Source organism: Penicillium griseofulvum (genome assembly GCF_001561935.1).
Source record: "Penicillium griseofulvum strain PG3 chromosome Unknown contig_88, whole genome shotgun sequence".
In the NCBI taxonomy this organism is placed as follows: domain Eukaryota; kingdom Fungi; phylum Ascomycota; class Eurotiomycetes; order Eurotiales; family Aspergillaceae; genus Penicillium; species Penicillium griseofulvum.
This window is the reverse complement of record NW_024467477.1, coordinates 176,234-199,874: the sequence shown is the minus strand read 5'-3', so window position 1 is coordinate 199,874 and position 23,641 is coordinate 176,234. Positions and strand designations below refer to the sequence as shown.

The 23,641-nt window shown below is 47.8% G+C and overlaps 11 protein-coding genes across 11 annotated transcripts; 4 read left to right on the top strand and 7 right to left on the bottom strand.

Moving 5' to 3' along the window:
* Window positions 1–98: 98 nt before the first annotated feature.
* PGRI_040450 (WD40 repeat domain-containing protein) lies at window positions 99–1,951 on the bottom strand (the record flags this gene model as incomplete). Its single annotated transcript, XM_040791758.1, has 2 exons — window positions 99–1,733; window positions 1,835–1,951. 2 exons carry the CDS (start codon window positions 1,949–1,951, stop codon window positions 99–101), a joined length of 1,752 nt encoding a protein of 583 aa, XP_040644032.1.
* Window positions 1,952–2,758: 807 nt separating this feature from the next.
* PGRI_040440 (cornichon family protein) lies at window positions 2,759–3,411 on the bottom strand (the record flags this gene model as incomplete). Its single annotated transcript, XM_040791757.1, has 4 exons — window positions 2,759–2,851; window positions 2,914–2,980; window positions 3,063–3,218; window positions 3,308–3,411. The coding sequence occupies 4 exons, from the start codon at window positions 3,409–3,411 to the stop codon at window positions 2,759–2,761; spliced, it is 420 nt and encodes a 139-aa protein (XP_040644031.1).
* A 778-nt stretch (window positions 3,412–4,189) lies between these two features.
* On the bottom strand, window positions 4,190–7,517 carry PGRI_040430 (putative ATP-dependent permease ADP1; the record flags this gene model as incomplete). Its single annotated transcript, XM_040791756.1, has 2 exons — window positions 4,190–4,426; window positions 4,479–7,517. 2 exons carry the CDS (start codon window positions 7,515–7,517, stop codon window positions 4,190–4,192), a joined length of 3,276 nt encoding a protein of 1,091 aa, XP_040644030.1.
* Window positions 7,518–8,974: 1,457 nt separating this feature from the next.
* On the top strand, window positions 8,975–10,366 carry PGRI_040420 (Pyridoxal phosphate-dependent transferase, major region, subdomain 1; the record flags this gene model as incomplete). The annotated part of the gene is made up of 3 exons (XM_040791755.1): window positions 8,975–9,007; window positions 9,101–9,564; window positions 9,637–10,366. 3 exons carry the CDS (start codon window positions 8,975–8,977, stop codon window positions 10,364–10,366), a joined length of 1,227 nt encoding a protein of 408 aa, XP_040644029.1.
* Window positions 10,367–10,942: 576 nt separating this feature from the next.
* On the top strand, window positions 10,943–13,033 carry PGRI_040410 (uncharacterized protein; the record flags this gene model as incomplete). Its single annotated transcript, XM_040791754.1, has 3 exons — window positions 10,943–10,964; window positions 11,032–11,816; window positions 11,870–13,033. The coding sequence occupies 3 exons, from the start codon at window positions 10,943–10,945 to the stop codon at window positions 13,031–13,033; spliced, it is 1,971 nt and encodes a 656-aa protein (XP_040644028.1).
* A 1,377-nt stretch (window positions 13,034–14,410) lies between these two features.
* PGRI_040400 (uncharacterized protein) lies at window positions 14,411–16,380 on the top strand (the record flags this gene model as incomplete). Its single annotated transcript, XM_040791753.1, has 3 exons — window positions 14,411–15,395; window positions 15,447–15,910; window positions 15,964–16,380. The coding sequence occupies 3 exons, from the start codon at window positions 14,411–14,413 to the stop codon at window positions 16,378–16,380; spliced, it is 1,866 nt and encodes a 621-aa protein (XP_040644027.1).
* Window positions 16,381–16,921: 541 nt separating this feature from the next.
* Window positions 16,922–17,953, bottom strand: PGRI_040390 (aldo/keto reductase family protein; the record flags this gene model as incomplete). Its single annotated transcript, XM_040791752.1, has 2 exons — window positions 16,922–17,611; window positions 17,663–17,953. 2 exons carry the CDS (start codon window positions 17,951–17,953, stop codon window positions 16,922–16,924), a joined length of 981 nt encoding a protein of 326 aa, XP_040644026.1.
* An 874-nt stretch (window positions 17,954–18,827) lies between these two features.
* PGRI_040380 (uncharacterized protein) lies at window positions 18,828–19,742 on the bottom strand (the record flags this gene model as incomplete). The annotated part of the gene is made up of 1 exon (XM_040791751.1): window positions 18,828–19,742. The coding sequence occupies one exon, from the start codon at window positions 19,740–19,742 to the stop codon at window positions 18,828–18,830; it is 915 nt and encodes a 304-aa protein (XP_040644025.1).
* A 403-nt stretch (window positions 19,743–20,145) lies between these two features.
* Window positions 20,146–20,604, bottom strand: PGRI_040370 (SUKH-3 domain-containing protein; the record flags this gene model as incomplete). The annotated part of the gene is made up of 1 exon (XM_040791750.1): window positions 20,146–20,604. One exon carries the CDS (start codon window positions 20,602–20,604, stop codon window positions 20,146–20,148), a length of 459 nt encoding a protein of 152 aa, XP_040644024.1.
* A 313-nt stretch (window positions 20,605–20,917) lies between these two features.
* PGRI_040360 (sodium:calcium antiporter) lies at window positions 20,918–22,061 on the top strand (the record flags this gene model as incomplete). Its single annotated transcript, XM_040791749.1, has 2 exons — window positions 20,918–21,085; window positions 21,138–22,061. 2 exons carry the CDS (start codon window positions 20,918–20,920, stop codon window positions 22,059–22,061), a joined length of 1,092 nt encoding a protein of 363 aa, XP_040644023.1.
* A 9-nt stretch (window positions 22,062–22,070) lies between these two features.
* Window positions 22,071–22,878, bottom strand: PGRI_040350 (uncharacterized protein; the record flags this gene model as incomplete). The annotated part of the gene is made up of 2 exons (XM_040791748.1): window positions 22,071–22,220; window positions 22,534–22,878. 2 exons carry the CDS (start codon window positions 22,876–22,878, stop codon window positions 22,071–22,073), a joined length of 495 nt encoding a protein of 164 aa, XP_040644022.1.
* Window positions 22,879–23,641: the final 763 nt, after the last annotated feature.

Below are 23,641 nucleotides of genomic sequence, written 5' to 3'. Positions count from 1 at the left end.
ATGATAGAAAAGAATCGAAGACATAAAGGGGAAATATTCCAAGTTTCAAGTCTGAATTATTGATCAAACTAATAACTCTGAATGAACATATAAAACCTTTAATCCCAATACCTGATAGCACCGTCCAATCCACCAGTGACGACCTTGCTGGATTCATGGGGATGCCAGTCCAAGCAGGTAACAGCACCACCTTCCTTTCCGCCAGCCTGAATCTTATGGTACATCTTGCCAGTCTTCCAGTCCCAGAAGCAGACATAACCACCGCTATCACCAGAAGCAAGGAACTGGCCATCAGGCGAGACCCGGAGGTCGACAGCGTACCCGGAAGTATTATGCCCGACGAAGCGCTTCTTCCGGTTTTGACGGAATTTGTCTGTGGCGCTGTAGACGACAATCTGGTTGTCACCTGACTGGAAGGCGACATACTTGCCGTTCGGATGAGGAGTGGCACGAGTGAGCGCGAACATGTATGGCTCTGCGATGAACTTGATAGGGACGGGGATGCCGTATTCCCAGGCGCGAAGCGACTTGTCATCTGAGGTGGAGATGAAGCGGCGGTTATCATCGACGAAAGTAAGGGTGTTGACAGCTGCCAGATGGTGGTCATACTCTTGGACCAGCTCGCCAGACCGGGTATCAAATTGCACGATCTTCTTGTCGGACATACCAGCCAAGAACTCATGCGAGTGATCCTCACCGGGATTGAAGCGGACAACGTGCGGTGTCTTGCCCGTGGAGAACCGACCAAGACATTTGCCGTATTCGGTATCCCAGAGCTTGATCTGTCGGTCGTATGAAGCGGTAAGGAATGTCTTGCCCGATGGGTGGAAGTCTGTGTCTGAGATTGACTTGGTGTGGCCAGAGAAAGTCCGCAAGAGTTCCCGAGAGTGGTACACATCCCAGAGCTTGGCCTTTCCATCTGCTGCTGACGAAAGCAGCAAATGACCAGACTTGGGGATGAATCGAAGAGAGGTGATCGGCTTGGTGTGCGACTTCCAAGTTTGCACAAGCTTTTTTGGTACGTAGTTCTTGGTGGTGCCGGGCTCCTTTCGCAAATCGATATCCAGGTCCTGGGGAACGTGCATGTATGTCCGGCCCTGGTAATCGTACTGCTCTGATCCGTGGAACTCGGTGGTTTCCTGCTTGGAAAAGTCGCCTTCGTAGTTGGTGGCATCCTTGCTCATGGCAGGCATGGGCGCCGTGGTAGTCAGAGTCTCGTCCTCCTCTTCGACATATTCCTCGTCGCTAGCAAGCGCGCGCTCATCTCCTTCAGCAACCTCCACATAGTCATATTGCTGGTCATTTTGGTATTTCGCCCAGGGTCCCAGATATGCGCCATCTCCTTCCACAATACTGGAGTCGCCCTTCTTTTGCCGCTTTGTCCGCCAGTTTGCGGACGCGCTCTTAGTTGGTTTCATTTGCACAGCATCCCTACCTCCATACTTTGCCACGTTTTCGAGGTTTCCGATAAATTGGTCCGGTTGTGTGGGGTTGCGCGTGTATCCCAGACTCTGGAATGTGCGGTGTTGCGCAGCAAATGTGGACTCGCTGATGGCTGCTTCTTCGGCAAATCCTGTCGGGACATTCTTTCTTTTGATACCATTTCCCGGACCTGCTGGCTTGAACGGGTTCACAGGGCCCTGGGAAGGCTGTGTAAGATCATCGTATGTGGCATTGTAGGTGAGGGCTTGGGATGAGGCGTTGGCGAGTGCCATCTGCATATGCGCTTGGTCCTGTAGGATCGTTAGTCTTATCTGTTCATCATAGCCGAGGTGCCTGAGACGCAAGAAACCAAGAAATCCGGGCAGGACGGTGATTAAGGGGGTGACCAAACCTCTGTATTGACTTCTGGTGCGGCAACGACCTTGGTCGCGGTCGTCACAGACGAGTTGGGCATAGCTGTGGCGTCATCGTCGCTGGAGTCATATCCGAGACCTAATAAGGCAGACATGACTGATATGTTAAGGAGAGTACAAATGCGCAGATCTCAATGCCCCTTTGCAACAATGCTGGGGCTGAATGTGGTGGGTGAATAGGTGGTGGAGGATGGGATTTTTACGGGCGTCGGGAGACCACCGATACGAAGGCCCGCGGAACAGCCACCGCAGTCAAGCTCTCTATCAGCTCCCAATACAGCTTCGATCTTTCCTATGTGTGTATTTTGTTATATCTAATAATTTCTACTTTTGCTACATCTATTTCACGGCCGTGGCATTTCTGAACAAGGAAGCAGTTAAATGTTAGAAACCTTGGGTATCGTACGCTCTTCATTGCCAACCGCATGGGAGGTATATACAACTCAACAGGCCGAAAGACACAGCAAGATTAACACAGAAGAAAAATTAACAACAAAACAGAAGATAGCAAAAGAACACGCACCACCACAAGTCATACAGTGTCTCGAATCAATCCAGCTCACATCCCCGGCTCGAGAGCACCCCAAAGGAAATATCTATTACTTCTCATTGCTGTAGTCGTACCAGCAAATATCTCAAGACTGAAAGAATTCGTTGCTCATCCATAGTCATGACCGCCCAAAAGATAAGGAACCCCTTCGATATACCGATTTATATGGTATAGGGCCGTCTTGGGGCTGTGGCAATACCCGAGGGTTGCTTAACCGGCCGAGAACGATGTCCAGAGAACACTGTCCATGGAGAACTGACCCAATAACTCATGACAACAGCTCATCGACAGACGGCTCCTTGATCTAGCCGGGACGACCATGACGCATCGCATATTCGGTCTTTTCGCGCAGTCAGTGGCCCTCATCGCGGATCAGGGCAACGATCATGCTGTAGAGGTAGAAGAAGAACATAAGGAGGTGGAAGCCGAGCTTGATGAATGATTCCTAAATATGATTTCGAGTCAGTCACTGCAGCTGCAGGTTGCGACTTAAGAAACCAAACTGACCTTCTTGTGCACGTTCAACTTGCGGAAAATCTCGGTCGCATCCAAAAGATGCTGGTTCTCGTAGATCCTATATTTCAGAAACGACTCGATTAGCCTTGTCTTTAGGAGGGTTTGGGAACACCCCCGAGGTCGGAGAGCTTCCAACATACTTCTTGGCGTTGAACAACACGAGGGGCAGGTTCAGCACGATGGCGAGCCAGTAACCGTTGATCAGGAAGAGGAAGGTCAGGAAGGCGTGGACAGCGGCTTCGGGGATGATGTAGGCGTTAAGGCGGTTGCAGAGATCGATAGGGTTGATGTAATCGCTGGGACAAAAAGGAGAATGTCAGCTTCTATTCGACAGAATGCATGTACTAAAGGTAGTTGCTTGGAATAGACAACTAGGAAGACTCACCATTCGAGATCACTGTACATGATCGTGAAGAACACCTGGAGGAAGAGGTTGACTGCGTTGATCAACACCGACAACAGGTAAAGCCATGCTTCGCCAGACATCATTGCGAGAGTGACGTTGCGTCAAGTATAATTGACAATATTTCAATTGCTAAACAGAAAATATGAGCCAACGGTCTGCGACAAAAGTGGTTGAGGTCAAAAGTGGAAAGAGTCCGGAATTGGAGATGTTTGTGGGGTTCTGCGGCCCAAGGAAGGCAGAGGAATCATATAGAGGTAGGTCTCCAAAGAGGGGTCCAAGCTCACTCACAAATAAGAAAATGCACTCAAGCTGGTGGAGGTGAAAAGGACAAAAGCAAAGATGAGGTGGGATCGAAAGAGGGAGTTTAGAGATTAGCGAACTGCGACCTGAACGGGTCGGCGGTGTCGGGAGGGCTGGTCATCATTAGCGCAACCCGAAAACGGGGGCTGGTAACGTACACGCTATATGGGGTATGGAGTACTTTATGGAGTATGGAGTATATAAGTGAAACAACTCGTTGAAATAATTTCCTACTTGTACTTAATAGACCTGTTCCTAGTTGGTAACTGAGGCCATTTGATCTGAACCTTGGAACAAGCTTTGTACAAGGATGACGTTTGACACGTGCCTCTCTGATGTACCCAACTTCATTTATTTCAAAACCCAAGGCATACCTACCTTGTCTATGTACATAAGAATGAAATAACTCCTATTATACGGCTCGTGCCTTTAGATAATCTTCAATCTTGGCAATGACCACACAAAACAACGTCCGACAAGGGGTCGAATCCAGGGCAAGACACTGGACGAAAACGCTATCGATGGTATTATACCAGTGTATAGTAACAGAAAATGACTAGCTCATCGCTTCTCAACAAGTAGGAAATGCATTGCACTGTATGCAATGATAATGAAGGCCCCGGAAATGATAGCCAGCCCGATAACATCGCTCCAGTAGGCCTGGGTGTCAAACCCGAACGCGCTTAAGATAGAAGCACCGGGAACTTCAATATCCAAACCGTACTTGTGATCAATCAAGGTGAGGAAAGTCACTTCATTGACGATCAAGGCCTCAAAGCCATAGTGGAAAATGGATAGCTGGTACTATCGTTAGTAGGTGAAAAATAGTTCAAGTTATAGGAAAACTCACAGTCTGCAACCACAATGCTGACTTGGGGATCGCATCGTGATTCAGTAAGAGACCGGCGAAGAGCAAGCTGAAAAGCATAACTAAACTGCCAATAAGATTGGCGACTCCGCCATCCCGGAAAATGATACCGATGAAGAGGCAAATGTTGGCTGCCGCGAGATTGAAAAGGACCAAAACCAGTAAAAAGCGGAAAAATTCAGCCCATGATGGAATCAGACCAGTCATGGGGTATACAATGATGCCCATGATGATGGGAGGAATCAGCCTCAGCGGAACGATATCAAACACGACCTTGGACGCAAAGTATGTGACCGGATGATAGTAACCGTTGGCACGCTCACGTACAAACAAAAGCCGCTCCGTGGAGAACACGTTGAGACTGGTCAAAGTACTGAAACCAAATAGAGCCAAGATGAAGAAGAAGAGACCAAGACGATTCTGGAAACCTTTGATATCGTCAGTGAGGCCATAGAAGAGGTATCCTGACAAGACCGCGAGAAGGATGGCAATTGCGTAATGGGTGAGCATCAACATCGGGTTTCGATAAAGATTACGCCATGTCCGCTGAGACAGGATGATGAACTGCCGCACCAGACCAACGCGAGCATAGCCCTTAGACTGTATCACGGTATCCGACAACATGGGCGAATTTGGTGAACCGTTCACAGCCTGGGCATTTTGGACGGCGGTCGATATTTCATCATGCACAAGATGACAAACATCAGAATTTGCATAGCTCGCAACTAGAATATCGAGATCGCTTTGTCCAGGTGCCGGAGGAGGCAGCTGATCGGGATCATCAAGAATTTGCGGAGGGACATTGCCTTGCTGACGAGAAAGACGCAGCCATTGCTGATGATTGTCAGCTACATCCAATGTAGCACTCTCGTCATCTGTTTTTGGTGTGATTGGGCGCTCAGTATGTTGCTTTCGAGAGTAAAGTTGACGGTCCTGTTGCTGCTTCAGAGATACCCGACGTTTGCTTTTGGGTCTCCGGGTCGCCTCTGCACCGCTTGAGTTGTCTTCAACGCTCTGGATCGACGCGCTGTTAATAGACTTGACAGCTCTGAGGCTGCTTGATGCAGTCTTGGGTGGACCAGTGCGCCCATCCATGGACGATGTTACTTCATCTGTATATGACGAATGTGCGCCACCGGCGTGCATTGTAAGATCGACAAGGTAATCCGCAATGTTGAATCCCGGAGGACAGGAATATCCTATACGGTCGAAATACTGCTGGCAGGACGAGAAGGGGCCAGAATAGACAGTGCGTCCTTCAGCGAGGAGGATGAGTCGGTCAAACAGGGCGACAATGTTCGAGCGAGGTTGGTGAATGGTGAAGATTACAGTGCGGTTGTATGTCTTGGCTAGTGTCACTAGACATTCAACCACGTTGAACGCATTGTAGGCATCCAATCCACTGGTAGGTTCATCCAGGAACAGGATGCTAGGGCTGGTAACCAGCTCACAAGCAATCCCGACTCGGCGCTTCTCTCCTCCGGAAATGCCACGACCATTGCCTTCTTCCGAGCCAATCAATTGATCCTTGATGTGGTGGATTCCAAGTTGCTTTTCGACCTCCACCACTCTTTGCTCTTTAGCTGCCCGGCTCATGTCCCGGGGAAGTCTGAGTAGGGCGCTTGTCAGGATGGTCTCATGGACTGTCAAGGTGGCAAGCATTGTGTCTTCTTGGTCGACAAAGCCGACCATGGATCTGAAGTCATTATCATCAATTTTCTCACCGTTGACATAGAAATCTCCGTTCACTGAGCCACGCTTGTTCTTCCGTGCCAGGATATCAAGGAATGAAGTTTTTCCAGCACCAGAAGCTCCCATAATAGCTGTAATTTGGCCTGGTATGGACGCGCCTTGAATATTAGAGAGAATCTCTTTTCCGTTTAGTGTGTAAGATACATTGTCCCAATACAAAGCCACGGGGCGATAGTCTGCCATGAGTCTGGCCGTTTCGTCGTCCGAATCATCTGAGAGAGATAGGCGAAGATAACTGCGACGGGCAGCGCGGCGGGACAAATACCAAACAAGCAGAATAACAGCAACCACAAAGAGTGAACTTCCCGCGATCACTCCGGCAATAAGTGGGGTGTTGATTTTCTTCACGGGGCGCTCGTATCCCGGTTCGTCGGTCTTGTACATGCATTCTCCTGAATCGCACGACAAGAAGATACTGGGATCACCGAAGACGCCTGCAATCAATCCATTCATTTGAGGTTCAGAGAAAACGCTCTTGGTGCCCTCCAGAGTTGACTTGGTATCGAAAGTGGCTGGGCCCTTGATCAGTTGATCAAGGAAATCGCTCAGATCGATGGAACCGTTCTCACCACAGAGGAACCGGCCCGGAATACATTTGCACTGAAGGTGCTCACACTTGTAGTGAGTATTATTGGAGCCGTAGTCTGTTTCCATGCTCCACTCGCAAGTGTCTAGGCCGCAATAAAATGACTCTTTCTGGTCGACCCAAAATTGGAAGCTACATGTTTCATCCTCAGCTTTGCAGGAGAAAGTCACTTGGGGCTTGCGGCCGTCGAGCTGTTTCAAGATCGCACGGTTGGTCACATCACACATTTGAAAGTTCTCCTTGACCGTGACACCTTGCTTATGACACACACCCCCTTGATTTTCTGGCATCATAGCGTTACAGGCATTATCTGAGTCGCAGACGTTGCAGTTGATGCCTTTCCAGCCATCCTTGCATTGACAGGTATCGGTATCACGCTGCGGTCGGTTCAAGTTGTCGGCCAACGAACCGCATAGGGGAACCGAGCAGTCATCGCCTCCAAATCCGGGAGGACAAGAGCATTTGCCGTTAAAGTTGTTGCACTCAGCAAAATGAGTGCAGTTATAGTTGTCGAGCTGGCAGTTGAAGCAAGCAGGGCACTCGGGACATCCGGGTGGCCGATCATCGAAGAGGGAATATTGCGTAGCCAGATTTGCGTCGGAAAATTCGCTCCATGCTGCAGCAGATCCAAATATAGGACTTAATGTGAGAAGCGAAAGAGTTACTGCGCCAGTCAAGCGCATCTTGTAGAGGATGGCAGCAGTGTGTCGTAATACGCAGCGATACCGACAATCGAGGAAGGAATGCGGGGCAGACCGCCGAATTGATCAAGACAGAGGATCAAACTGGAGCATATAGTTGAAGTAAAAGATAGTGACAAGGAGATAAGTTTGGAGGTTGAGAAGTAGGAAGTGGAGAGAGAGGGTGAGATGGCCCCCGATGACGCGGGCGGAGAAGCGAGCGGAGAAGCGAGAGGCTGGGCTACTGCATGGGCGTCAGGAACCTGCAGGTGAATCGGTGGGCAGATGCTCCAGGTTAACCTTGATGATCTCATTTTTCATTCTACTCCGTACAGCTATAGCTACGAGGAAGATACTTTATAAAATTCATGCTTTCTACAATATTTCTTCCTGTTATGGCTGCCCAGGTGGTACCTCAATGCGGGGAAACACGTGATCCCATTAGAGGGGATATGGTCGACGGGTTTAGCGATAAAGGACCAAAAAAGAATTATCCAGGATAGACTAGTTCTTTGCTACGGCCACTAGGTAACGTTGCTCTATTGTTATTCACGGGCACCCGAGGTTTTTTGAGATATGTGTCAGGCGTGGGCAACCTCCCTAAGAATTTCATCAAGGCTATCATCTCATTCTAACTCCATCTATCAGCCGCGACTATACATGCCCAGGTGTGATAGGAGGTAAGTATGTAATAATCAGTAGATCCCGTGCGTAAGTAAACGAGTTGACACTTACTAGAGGTACATAGTAGGAATAGTAGCTTGCCTCTTGAACTCACATTTAAGTTAAGGAAGTATATCAAATCTTTGTTAGGGCCCTAGATAAGTATACTAGCTTCTTATACTAGCATAAACGCCAATACACATCAATTAGATGAGCTGGTGGGAACTAGGTGGATAGTTGCTGAATGCGGAATTTCTCAACTCGCCTAACAGTAACATGGCCGTAAAATACAATGGAAGCTCCCTAGGGTTGCATAATATTATTGAGAGGCCACTAGAAGCGAGCAATTTAGGAATTATCCAATCGTTTTTTGAGCGAAGAATTTGAAGTCGGGGTATATATTGTCGTCGAGACTGTGCACTCGACTTACTTGGAGCTTCCCAATGCCGTTGCGGGGGCAACGGTGTGATACAGTGATAATAATCGCAATAAGGTAGCTACTTGAAGACGTGCAGCCCTTTATGGGAGAAGAAACGGATAGACACTCTCAAATTAATGATCTGCATCACATATAACTCACGACTCGACATATCACAATAGGATCGTGACGATGGATTGGGAACGCCGATGGAATGATCCGTCACGTGATGGCATCGACTCGTGGAACTCATAGACAAAACGGCAGTAACATAAGAAGAAACCCAAGTTATTGCACATACAACTGGACGTTGGAACGTCCGTGTACAAAGAGACTTGACTATACATAGCTACCCTGCCACTGCTCACTATCTCCAGCCATGGTGAAGATTGAAGCCTTTGCGGTTGAACAGGTACCTCCCCGCATTACCCCACGACTCGGTGGTATCTCTCTCCAGGGCTGTTCCCTGTGTTGTTACAAATATTTCTTACTAAACAGTCTGTAGTGGATGGACAAATATGAGACCACTGCGAAATATAATACCGCCGAAACCTGTTGCGCATCCATCTCCGTCGACGATCTCCGCGCGCTCTCCGACGACAAGGTTTCCGACCCCTTGGCCCAGCTTCAATCCACCAAACTTACATATGGGGCGATCCGAGGCTCCGATAAGCTACGAACGACATTGGCGAATTTGTATTCGGTGAGGGCACCAACGCAGCTGCCGAAGGAAAATATTTTGATCACTGCTGGCGCAATCCAAGCGAACTTCTTGTTACTGTATACGTTGGTTGGCCCAGGGGACCATGTCATTTGCCATTATCCAACATATCAGCAACTGTTTTCTGTACCCGCATCCGTGGGGGCGGAAGTCAGCCTGTGGAAGTCCAAAGAGGCCGATGGATGGCAGCTGGACATTGAAGAGCTGAAAGGCCTTATCCGTCCTAACACGAAGTTGATCATTATAAAGTATGTCTGTTGTCTGATTCTTGTAACAATAATAAGGTGCACGCTCTTTTCTAACTATCATGCTCGTCATAGCAACCCGCAAAACCCAACTGGAGCCATCATTCCGCGCCAGACACTCCAACAATTGGTCGATATTGCCCGCGAGAAATCCATCATCATCCACTCCGATGAGGTCTATCGTCCACTTTTCCACAACATCAGTCCCGCGGACCCGAGATTCCCACCTACACTTCTTTCCATGGGATACGAACGCACCGTGGTGACAGGATCCGTTTCCAAAGCATATAGCTTGGCGGGTCTGCGAGTCGGCTGGGTTGCATCGCGCGATAGTTCTATTATCGAATCTATTGCTAATGCGCGCGACTATACAACTATCTCGGTCGGTCAAATTGACGAGGCAATTGCCAGTTTTGCCCTAGCACCAGATTGCATCCACAATCTTCTAAAGCGAAACCTCGATCTAGCTCGGATCAATCTCTCTATCCTAGAGAAATTCATCGATGCCCATCGCTGGGCGTGTGAATGGGTTAAGCCGCAAGCTGGTAGCACTGCATTTGTGCGGTTTAACAAGATGGGAAAACCCGTAGATGATGTCGCTTTCTGTGAGATGGTTCAGGAACGGACTGGTGTGATGCTTGTTCCAGGAAGCCTTTGCTTTGGTCTTGGAGAAGATTTCAAGGGTTATGTTCGCATTGGGTATGTCAATGAAACCGAGGTCCTGGAGAAGGGCTTGGATGCATTGGGCAAGTTTATGGAAGATGAGTATGAGGATGTCCCAGTGAAGAAGCCCTTAAAAAAGTGATACTATATTATGGACATATGCCAATTTTATGTTAGCTATTCCGTAGTTAGCTGTCAATTGAAATAGTACTAGGTACTACAACATATGTGGATCTATACGCTAAGAACAGGGGTGACTTTCACAGTAAAAAGTGCGGGGTGACGATCCTTCTAAGATTAAAAGCCGAGCCCCATGTGAAAGTATAGATAGTTAGAATTAGTATACTTGATATATCATTCTATATATTATTATTAAATTAAATAGAATCTATTAATTTCCTTTTGTTCCGTGTACTTGCGTATTCAACCTTGTGTTGCATGTCGTCAGGGGAATCCGTTCCCGTGCCGAGGCACATTTTGCTCTTTTTCTATTTTAATCCCACGGACCTCGCTGGAGTCAGCCTTTATTGCCCTTGATTCACTAAGACTAGGCAGTGAAACCGAGGTACCAGTCAACGTGCCCATATAGCACGTTTTTTGTTCTTTCTCTCCCCCCAAAGCTGTCACACCGTCACACAAGGGGCGATTTCATCGTCTACCCCCATATCATACAACTTGGCCATACTCAGGGCTTGATCCCCAAATCTTATTGAACATAATGCCCCTGCCATCTTTACCAGGTAGGTTATAACATACGGCAGGGCTGTACAGTGTATGACATGGCTAACAATTTATCTCTTTGGGCAGATATTCCCTTGAGTCTCGCACTGCCTGCTGCGGCAACCACGCTTGCATATCTTAACGCAAGATGGTCGGTTTCCTACGATTTGAACCTTATCAAGGGGCTATTCAAGATGTCCGTGAGGTCTCGCATCGCAGAACGTGGTGACCGATTAAACCTCTTCTACGTACTTGAAGCCTATGCGCTCGATCCTAAAACGGCCGACAACGAGTTTATTGTGTACAATGGACAAACAACGACATTCCACGAAGCCTACATCATAGTTCTTCGCTATGGAGCGTGGTTTAAGAACGTTCATGGCATTAAGCGCAAGGAGATCGTCGCGATCGACTTCATGAACTCCTCCACCTTCATCTTCATGGTGCTGGGACTGTGGAGTATTGGAGCAGTCCCTGCATTCATCAACTACAATTTGTCTGGTAAACCGCTCACCCACTCTATTCGAACGTCCACTGCGAGGCTCTTAGTGGTGGATGAAGAAGTTCGCCACTGCTTCCCGGCGGAGCAGGAGAAGATTTTGACATCCCCGAGCTTCCGCGATGGCAAGGGGCCGGTCGAAATCGTGTTCCATACCCCGGAGGTGGAGGCGCAGGTTTTTAGTATGGAGCCTACGCGAGAGGATGACAAGGCCCGCAGTGGCGCGATCCCTCGTGATATGGCCATTCTGATTTACACAAGTGGCACCACCGGGCTTCCTAAACCCGCTATTGTCAGCTGGAAGAAATGCTGGTCTGGTAGTTTATTCGTTAGAGATTGGTTGAACATTACTTCCTCTGATAGGTTCTTCACGGTAAGGTCTATCAAATTTACAAATGTTACTGTCCGTGCTAATCTCTTGACTAGTGCATGCCTCTTTACCATAGTTCCGCTACGGTGCTTGGGTTTATAACCTGCTTGATGGGTGGATGCACCCTGATTGTTGGCCGCCGGTTCTCTGCGCGCAGCTTCATCAAGGAGGCTCGCGAGAACGATGCGACAATTATCCAATATGTGGGCGAGACGCTACGTTATTTGTTGGGCGTAGCACCTGAGACTGACCCAGTCACTGGCGAGGATCTTGATAAGAAACACAATATCCGTCTAGCATTTGGAAATGGGTTGCGTCCTGATATCTGGAACCGCTTCAAGGAGCGCTTTAACATCCCCACAATCGCCGAGTTCTACGCAGCTACTGAAGGCACTGCGGGCGCATGGAACATCTCGTCAAATGACTTCTCCGCAGGTGCCATCGGCCGAAACGGTGCCTTAGGAAATATTATCCTTGGCCGTAGCTCTGCCATTGTGGATGTCGATCACGACACCGAGGAACCGTGGCGTGATCCCAAGACTGGTCTCTGCAAGAGTGTCCCCCGGGGTGATCCCGGTGAGTTGCTGTTTGCTATCGATGCAGCGGATCCCACTGCCAATTTCCAAGGCTACTTCGGCAACAAGAAAGCAACAGAAGGCAAGATTATCCGTGATGTAATCAAGAAGGGCGATGCCTATTTCCGGACCGGTGACATGGTTCGATGGGACAAAGACGGCCGCTGGTACTTCTCGGATCGACTGGGTGATACCTTCCGATGGAAGAGCGAGAATGTCTCTACTAGCGAGGTTTCCGAGGTTCTTGGCTCGCATCCTGAAGTGCACGAAGCCAATGTTTACGGCGTCACTCTTCCTAATCATGACGGCCGTGCCGGATGTGCAGCTATCCTCTTCCACCAGCAGGTAGCAAACGGAAACCTCTCTGATTCCGCACTGGAGCCCTCGCGTGAGGTGCTTGATACTCTCGCTGCACACACTCTCAAGAACCTGCCCCGGTTCGCAGCTCCGCTATTCTTGCGGGTTACGCCTATGACACAGTCAACTGGAAATAATAAGCAGCAGAAGCATGTCCTTCGTACTGAAGGCGTGGATCCGGCTCTTGTGTCGAAGAAGGATAGACTATACTGGCTCCAGGGTAATACCTATGTTCCCTTCGGACAGAGGGATTGGGAACGGTTGACTGGTGGTCAGGTTCGACTTTGATCTGCTTTCCTTCGACTCATCTCGGTTTTGTGTGTCTTCTTTGCCCATGTTTATCACTTTTCGGTCCCATGACGTTATCCCCGCGTTACTTCCCCTTAAGATACCCTCAGCCTCAATTCATCAACTTATATACGCCCATTGGGGTTGGCCTGATTTCGCTGCACTGAAGTTTACACGATACGTAGGGCCTATTCGGACAGTTGTATAGAGCGGTTGAACAACGAGTGTAGTTTCCTGATGTTCTCTAGTCTCACCCAAAGAAGACATCCATGGAGATATCCCAAAAGTTATTCTCGAAGACAACCAAGAAGACACCCCAAAAGACACCCCAAAAGACATCCAAATCGCTAACTGCGGTGAAGATCGAATTCAACTAAAATTATGATCTCATCAAGGCACATAAAGGTCGACCAAGTTACCTTAGAAGGCACAACCTAGACCCATGTGGACTTGCCACTCCCTTTTTGAGGCACCGGACTTGTCAATCTCCAAAGAAGTCCTCTTCACTCTACGTTAACTCTCCCCATCACTCTACCTTGATTCTTGTTTTCTCATCTTTTCTTCCTCATGGACCCTGATGTGAGTAATTACTCTAGTCTACACTTAACACCCCTTTTACAGTATAACTTATATACTAATATGCTATAGTGGGGACCTTAGCCCCAATTCCCCTATGGTGGACTGGTGGGCTATACGGGGAAACCTTGAGATGTATGCTGGTTCAGTATGTTACATCTTCGATGCTTGCTCTACTGCATCGAGTCAAGGGACAAAGCTCATTGTTGCATTCGACCGAGACACGATTGTTCCTGCGGAACACAACACTTCATTAACTTGTCTTGTTCGGATCTACGACAGCCTCCAGGTACCTTCATAGTGTCTTCTACATCATCACACATAACCTCGACCTTCAGCAGAGCCAGCGCGCATACACCTAACTTCTCTTCCGCCCCTTCTGTTTCATCCGTTTAGCCGGTCTTCACATGTCGATCGCTACGGTTTACGTGATTATTATAGATTATCGGAAGAGGAATCCACTCTGTGATATCTGGCATATGCTTAATGCAGCTGAGCGAGCCCACATTGACATCGAATGTTTGAAGGTTACGCGCTTTTTGTAGTCTCTATTCGTCATGAAAATCCTGGGAAACACAATGTTCTATGCAAGAGAGGGTAGGGCTGTGACTCTTAAGGTTGCGCCGAATTGAATAGACCCGTGGACAAGCCACTCCCCTTTAGGCATCGGACATTCATACCAATCTATGAAATAGTGCTTCGCTTTTTTTTTGTCACTCTATTTAACTCTCTTCATCACTCTGTGTTGACTTCTACTCTTTATCAAATCTGACTTAACTCTTACCTCCAGGCACCTTCATAATGTCGTCTGCATCATCAATCATATCATCAACCTTTAGTAGGGCCAGTACACATGCACTCAGCTTCTCTTCCGCCTCATCTATTTCTTCTCCGTTCAGTGGGTTATTACATGTTGATCGCCACGGTTTCCTCAAGTCCTCCCATCGTGCTGGTGGGCCGGTCCTAACTTCTCTCCCGGCGTGGACTACGGAGGACACGTCTACGAACAATCCAGCACGAATCCAGGCGCGTGCGAGAGAAATCTTGGGTGACCTCAAAGTCGAGTTCTCCGCTGTGGCTCTGAAGGGCCGCATATCAAAAGTTGACCCTGAGCCTACGCCAATCCCCACCGTCGTCATCATTGTGCCAGACGTCCCGCAGCCTGATCTTTGGTATAAGGCTGTGAGGAAGATTCATCGCGATTTGGATCCCTGGCTACATGGAATATCCGTTGAAATTATTGAAGAGAAATTATATAACGGCTTATATTGCTTCCCAGTTGAGCAGACCCACTCCATCTATTCCAAATGGGAAACAATCGCCAAGTATATTCTATCGAACCTGAATATCCAGGAGTGGACTAGTTTGCAATGTTGGCGCTATGGGAGCAATTGTGATAGACACCTAAACCCCGTTACGATTATAGTGGAGGTTCTTAAGACTTCCACAGAGTCATTTTATACCGCAGCCCAAACCATCCGAGGCCTACTTGAGCAATTTCATGAACCTAACGTTGATATTTTGTTCATGAAGGATGGAAAACAAGCCCCAGTAGAAGAAACAAAAATTGCACACCCCAAGGCGTGTCGTGGAGCCGTCTATTCTGGTGTCAGCCTAGGTATCCACGATAGTTCGGCGAGAACATGCACACTGGGTGGTCTTGTGCAAATCCGGCTTCCTAACATATCACGGTGGCACACATATGGGCTAACCTGCTTTCACGCCGTTTGGCCTCCGGAAGGGACGCGCTCTGAACAACTGTTGAAAATCCGAGGAGCAGAAGATGGTAAGTGAAGTCTTTCTGTATATGAATCTCTTGCTAATATAGGGATTATAGCACTTTCACAGTGGGAATATGGCCCGCTCAAACTCACAAACCCACCTTCTAGGATCGCGCAGAAGATATTAAAAGTTGACCAGCCATCTTTGGGAGATATTGAACAGACTATCGCCGCAATAGACAAAAACATCACGGCATACAGAACCAAGGACTTTCTCGAGTTGGAAGCTGCTAAAAAAGCAATTGACGAGGGCCAGGACGAATGGATGCCAGATTCCGCCGTCAGACTTTATGAGGGAATGGCCAGCCATCTCAGAATCCTTGAAGCTGCGCGTCAACCCTTTGCGACGATGCGCGACAATGGAACTTACTTCCTTGGGTACGTTGCTGCTGGAAGCGGCCTGTACCGGACCCGAGGGACTAATGCAGAGGATGCTGTCAGAATGGACTGGGCGTTGATTAATATCACTCCCGACCGACTTCAAACAGAGATACATGATGGCGATATTCCTTGTAATCAGGTACGATATGATTATTCAAAGATTGTTCGATAGCTAATGCATGATCCTTTTAGCCCTTCGACTCTGATGCAACTGCATCCCCACAATTTCTCTTGAACCCTCAGCTGAAGGTTTATCCTGGGATGGAGCTCTACAAGACAGGACGCTCAATCGGAACTACTCGCAGGCAGTACAACGGCCTCAAGTCGGTAAATATTTCTCGGGCGAGAAAGGCAAATGGAGGATCCTATATACTCCCTACGTGGGAGCACTCAGTTTCGCGTAGTTCCATTGGCGAGGCATTTTCAGAGACAGGAGATTCTGGCTCGTGGGTATATACGGCCCGCGGCGAGGTCTTTGGAATGTTAAACGCTGGTAATATGCGACTGGAAACAGCGTCAGTATCGTGCATATTTGACATTTTCAACGATATCAAAGAGCTTACTGGTGCCTCTGAAGTGAGGATTGCCCCAAGCCTACCATTTACCTAATCTGTGTCTGTGGTAGACTTTGAAAAGAAGTCATCGACCAACCCGAGATGAGTTGTCTTTAGAACAAGTGCTGTACAATAAAGAAGTTTATAACGATAGGAGGCTAGATGGTTGTGTATGTAAAAATATGAACGTGCTAGGTTGAGAAAATATCTTGAAAGACAAAAAACGTCTAAGAATACTATGTAAAAAGACTAGTAGAAAGACTACCAGAAAGACTACACAAGGTATACGCAGCCGGTGATTCTTATAACACTTGAATTGTATATCTAAATATCTTTGTAGTGTCCGTCAAAATTGACTCTTTGAAAACGCAGGGTAGTATTTACAATCAGTAATCTCTCTAAGATTGCCTCTTTGGGATCCTCTTTGAAGCTATCCACACCCCCACCACCCCACTTCCCATAACTTAACTCTTCTTTGATATCTCCATGTTGTACATGCTCTACAAAGTAGTATCTGAAGTATCTTGGTGGAAAGCAGACTTTTTTCTAAGTATTAAAGATTAATTACAAATTTCCTTCACTTGTCTCCCTAGACCTCAGACCTTCTTGTCATACATTGAGAAACCGTTAAAGGTATCCAAAGGCGAATCAGCCTCGACAATATCCCACACCTGATCAATCTTGGCTGCGAGTTCCACACTGAGAGGACCCTTGCTCAATATAACAAGCGTCTGATTGAGCTGCTCAACATTCCGCGAGCCAATAATCACAGCATCTCCGAATTCACCGTTGAGAGCCGAGTTATGCATCACCCACCGATATGCCAACTCGGCCTTAGAGATCCCAGACTCCTTAGCAATCGTGTTCCATTGTCCCAATCCCTTCAGCATATGCGGCTTATTGAAAAGCGCGTTGTAAACTCCACCAAGTGGGGTCTTAGGATCCCATCGCCCCTCGCCGCCAGAAACAAGCGTCGCAACATCCTTAGTCAAGAATCCTCCAGCGATGGGCGAGTAAGCATAGAAGGCGATATTGTGTTTCCGCAGCGTAGGCAAGATTTCTTTTTCTCCCCGGCGTGCAACGGCAGAATAGTTCCCCTGGTAAACACTGGGCATGATGTAATTCTTTTCGCGACAAATGCGAACTACATCTTCGACCTCATCGGCCAGATAGTTGGATAGTCCGAATCGCTTGAATTTTCCCGCCTTGTGGGCTGCGTCGATAGCACCCAGCAGGACTTCCATGGAGCTTCTGCGCTCGGGCGCATGCATGTAGTAGATATCGAGCTGGAAATGGTGTTAGGGATTTGGGTAGGTCTTGGACTGTGGGGAGCTGACCTGGTCGGTTTGAAGAAGGGACAAACTCCGCTCCAGGTTTGCATTGAAGGATTTTGGGGTGGAAGGCTCTGATGCAAAGCCGCCGGGATATTTTGAATCAATGGTGAAGCGGGATTCGGCATGCAGTTTTCCTAATAGCTCCTCGGAGTTACTGTAGTACTTGGCTGTATCGATGTGGTTGATGCCATTGGCTTGTAGAATGTCGAGGATCTCGTTGATTGATTCGAGAGTCGGATATGCGACTTCGTCCATGAGTGAGGCCCCGCCCCATATGATTTCGATGTTAGACATGGTAGATGGTTGATAGTTGGAGGATTGATGGAATGGTTATTGTGAATGCCTAAAAACAATCTTGGCCTGGTCTACAGGTATTTATATTCTTTGTTTCAATGTCGTTATCTGAAGAGCTTGATAATCAGAATGTTAATAATCCGTAGAATTTAAAAGACTACAGGGATACCCCTGCATATCCCCTGAACGTCGCCAGTTTATCCCGAAAAGACCGAAAAGATGCCGAATTATTAATCTCACATTTTTGAGGCTATCACATCTGGCCGTCTTAAAGCCTATCTCTAGGCTGAGTAATACCTAGAGCATTTTTCATTTACTATTTTCAGTTCATTCATTTTGGGATTTTATTAGAATATGAGGACCTGTGAAATTGACGAAAATGACCATCTTTGACGCCGGAAACGGCTGTCTTTCCGCCCGTAGCTTGGGATGTCCAGCCCCTTGACCGCCCATAGCCCTAAAACACCGAGCCCGGATATTAGTTTCTTCATAAGGTAACCTACTATTTTAAAAGGTCGCTAATGATAAGATTGTACTTGTCTAGAGTGTTCGAACAGCTGGCTGTATGGCATTTTGAGAAAGACCGGATCTTATCTTTATAGGGGTCAAGATCAACCCGTGGATTTGGGTGGATTTGAGGGTTTGTATGGTATGAATAGCTTCAAAGTCGCAATTTGTACAGTCTAAAGGCGTCAATGCCTGGGATTTGATAAATATGAGAATTTGTATCACCAACTCTCCAAAATCGGGCATTAGAGTGCTTCTATGCCCCTTCACACACATTATAAATTGGAAGACCAGGAGCATTGCGTTCATGGAGGTCATACGTATCTTCCAGTGAGCCTCGTGATCAAACAAAAAAGGGACGAAGAAATTATTCTTCATTTAGCATAACCCTTCTTTGTCTCTTGTTTTCATGCAGCAGGTATAGCTCAGACCGGTATTGCTCAAGGGCCCGGTTGCCGCCAGACCGTCGGAGGTGCGAGAAATCCTCCATATCTGTCTCACAGACATCCTCGAGCTTTTGAATGTCGGTCTCACTCTGCCCCTTCATTCTTAGTTCAGCCCGTACGTGTTCTCGCCCGTTCTCAAACTGGATCAGAAATTTGCAAATGTCGGTATCAATCCAGCCCAAATCGTGGAGGCAACCGCATATCTTCTGTTGGAAAGGAGTCAAGTTGGAAAGATATGCACTTTCCTCGGGGGACGGTTCGCTTGAACCGGCCACATTATCAGGAGGGTTTCCGTCTTCACGATCCAGTTGCTCTTGGGACATAAACCTGAGTTTGAGGTGACCGCCTCTGAGATTGGGGGCCTTAATTCCTTCATCTGGCTTTGGCTGAGTGGTTGGAGCATCCATAATGGAACTTTCGAAGGCTAAACCGTTGGTTTGAGGGATCTGACTAGGGACTCCCCATGTCACTGCTTGCCTGAGAAACCGTTGAAAGAGCTGTAGGAGGTGCTCAGACACCTTGAAATCAACGATCAGTTGTCTTCCTATACCGAGCTCTGTAGCCGCATGATCGGAGAAATAAAAGCATCCTCTGGAGTCCAGAAAGGAGACCTGCTCTAGCCCTCCATATATCGTCACTTCAGATCCGAGGGTCATACAATAACTGTTGTTGAAATAGTCGTCTGTTGAAGGATCGCCATTCCACGGCTCTACAGAGAGCTGCCGCTGGAACGTCATCACTAAGCCCGAACCGTCGGCTCCTTCAGCAAAAAATGCCTGGAGAACATCGTAATACTCGTCAACTTCGCCGCCAGCAACTTTTGCAAGCATATGCATTGCAGCTTATCCTGAAATTATGATTCTTAACTTTCTGTGAAGGAACAAAGAGTAATTCTCAAAAGCCAGGAGATTGGGAAAATCCGAGCCTTCCTTCAAAAAGTTGAGCTTAGCTCAACCTCCATGACACGTGTTTAGTCGATCTTGTAAACAAACTTTCCTTGGCAGTTCTATGATTTAGAAAGGTCCCAAAACAACAAACAGCTTCCAAAGAGCAGATTTGGAGTGTCCAATTTTGAAGTGGTGGAATATTTTCTCAGGAACAGGATGAGGTTGGAGAGATCATGCAGTTCATTTACATGTGCACAGTTACAGTACAGGCTAAGGGACAGATTACAGCCGCAACTTGATGTCGCACTAACGCCAAGGTCTTGGCGGTAGGGCCACGAAAGAGTCTGTGCAGTTACGTTTCGAGATCGTGCTCATCAATCTCTCGTGGAGCTATTCCAAGAACCAGGGCCTTAAGGGCTTCCTGTCCGGACCCGAAGGAGGCTAGCCAAGTTTCCACAAGGTAAATATCGCCAGACCCAGAGATACCCAGAAAGAATCGCCCATGATCGAGTTGCCCGATTGGAGAGAGAGGCTCGCCAAGTACCGTGGCCCACTCCGCAAATCTGTCATCCTCGCCCTCGGCGAGAAGAGGGTCTAATTCAAAGGGTGAACGAGCGCAAGTAATCCCCGGGCCACAGTGATCGATGACCAGCCCTCCAAATTCTGAGAGGAAGTGCTCTGCCGCTTCAGTCCAGACGAATCCTAACATCTCCAGCTGATCCCGCCATGCACTGGTATCGATCTTGCGTCCAGGTCGCCAGCCCGCATTTCGAAGGACGCGCTCTGTCTCGATTTCTTTCTCGTCCATCATTCACCTTTTTAGTGGCATTTCCCGACGTTTTTGTAACTTCTTGAAAATTTGCACGATCCCGTGAAACGAAAAAGGGGCGCTAAGTATTTGAATACAGTTTAAACTCTGCCTATGAGTCAACGGAGTTACAGTGCGTGCGTCTCGAAACTTCGCGCGGTTCTTCGGTGGCTGTAGTTGTACAGGGTGGATCGAGACCAGATCCACTACAATGTCGCGGATCAAACTTGTTCCGCCTTACAACTATGTCCAAGCACTCCATAAATCTTCCCTGGAATAACGACTTTGCAGAACTAAACATACCGACATCTATGCAATGGACTGGGACAGTCTATTTTTTAGCACGGCAGCGTTGATTGCCGGGGTCTTTGTACTTGACTATGGTGCAGACAAATTCATCGACCACACTGTGATCGTAGGACAGCGACTAGGCATCTCACCGACTCTTATTGCCCTTTTGACTGCTGGAGCTGAATATGAAGAGGTATATTATTTTGAGCTCCATCCTCTGGCCGGTGCTAATAAGGTCTCCCTAGCTCGCTGTTGTTATCGCTGCAATCCTGCAAGGCCGCACTCCTTTAGCCCTGGGCAATGTTATGGGATCTGCAATTTCCAACATCCTCGGTGCCTTTTCGCTGGGGCTTGTTTGTTATCCGGGCGGTGATCCTTTTGATAGTAGTGCGAAGATTTACTCTGCACTCCAATTCTTCGTCACTACCCTTGTCGTTATCTTGGCATATTTCCAGCAACTAAATAGAGTTACCGGCGGGCTTCTCATCGCTCTCTTCGCACTCTATATCATCTCTATTGGCTATGCCATCTATAGAGGTATCAGTGAACCACCTCAACTATCGGACAGTGAAAGCGATGATGAATCTACCGATGTTTGTGCTGAACAAACACCAGTACAAAGTGCCGGACCGCCAGCTTTAGAGACTTCTCCTCTATTAGGAGATACGAACCGGGAAACGGCGAGTGCATCCGTAAATAAGGGCAAAAAGCTTCCGCGACCACTTTATCATCATGTACTCCAGCTTATTTTTGGGCTGCTCACCCTCTCGTTGTCGGGATACATCCTTGCCCACAGCGCAGGTACCATCGCGGATTGTCTCCATCTATCAGGAACTGTCTTTGGATTGACCGTGATCGCTTTTGCCACGACCCTGCCAGAGAAGTTGATTGCTATGCTCAGCGGCTTTCGTGGACAAGGAGGCATAATCGTTGCTACCACAGCAGGGAGCAATATCTTCCTGCTAACGCTATGTGTCGGTATTGTTGCGGTGGCGGGATCCCTCGATCGGTCAGACACCTTTGTTCTGTTTGATCTGGTCACAGTTTGGGTGTCTTCGGTGTCCCTTCTGGCGGTCGTCTTTCTGGGACCCCACCGAATTGCTGGCTTAGTACTTCTCGCTGCCTACGTGATTTTTCTAGTCATGGAGTTCACCGTGTACAGGCGTTAAATTAGGGCACTACTCATCGACCCAATTATTGACGGTACGGTACACATCTTTCCAGATGGAATCTTGACCAGAGGATTGCTCGTCAACCTGAGTATCTCGTTCGCCGAGACTCCTCTTAATAACTGATGATTTCCCCCCTACGCTAGCTTTATATAGGCTCTGTAATGGTATTTCAGGTATCTTAATTTTCTGTTGAATCTAAATAAAGCAAGGCAAGAATCAGGCCAAAATTCGCATCTTAATTGAAACTAACCAGAGGCCGCTATACCCCCAGACCACCTCCCCCACTTTCACTATCCAACCAAATCTCTGTAAGCCTTCGTAAATCTCTCCAACATTCCCACTATCAAAATTGCAGGATACTCTAAAGACAACGCTTGCGGGAAGAGCATACATGGCAGTGCGAGTAGGTCAGGCAATGGGCGTGATTGAAGCAGCGAGGGTGGCTGCATGAGTTATGTAGGGCAAGTACATCTCTCTTGACATTTTCAGCATCAGAAATATTATCTTCGGGTCCAGCGCTTTCAGCTTCTTCGGCAATTTTTGCATCGACGCTAGCGAATGCACCGTCCAGCTCCTTGCAAAGATCGTCGCTGGCAATGCCAACGACGACTTCATCCCCATCCTTCAGGTAGTAGCCTCCGTTCTCGGGGTGAAGAAGCCCGTCCGGGTAGGCCTTGGCCAGGTCGTTAAGAGCTTGTCTGTCATGGCAGACGATGGCGTCGCTTGGGGGTGTGGTTTGGTAACGGGTGAGACCTTCAATCATGGTGGTCAAGAAGCACAGGACCAAGACGAGGGAGGTGGAAATGGATTTCATGGTGTGAGTTGCAAAGCGAAAGATAGAGAGAATAAGTCAAGAGGTCCTTTTTATATTTAATTGAGCCATTTAATCAAGCCAACTAGCTAGTCTAGCCATCCATAGACACTTAGATATTTGACCATCTGCAATGCTACTATCCTTCTTCGTCTGGTATAGCTGCAACGTGAGTCATGGATGGGTCCAATACGCAGTGACCACATCCTGCCACGATCGTTTTATTGGCCATTATCAGATCAGTACCTATTTCGGACAGAGACCTTAGTGGAGCGCTACCATCTTGTTCCTTTTCTACGTGAGCGATTTTCTAAGACATGTATGCATACAATGGATAAGGATCCATTAAGGCCTTCTAGCCCTGGCTTTTGTATTTCAGGATCGTATGATCAGACATACTTTTATATTTGACAATGTGGGAGTTGTTGAGAATCCTAGTCACAGTGTGTAATTAACAGTAATTAACATGGGTTCCTTTCAACGCTAAACCTCATTTGATATCGAGTGTTCTTGCATGTCAAGGATGCTAGCTGCTACGCAATTAGGGCTAGCGCAATTGATTCAATACTCGAAATCCTGCACACAACCGAGACCACAGTTGCTTCTTCGAAGCAGCAGTTGTATTCTTATTTCAAATTTTCTACGTGTCAGTTGTACCATGAATCGGTCTATTCCTGTACTCGCACTCCCGTTGCCGAATGCTTCCCACCTTGATCAATTTCATTCTTATGTCGTCGAGTCCATTCCATGTGTTCTGCTCTCCGTG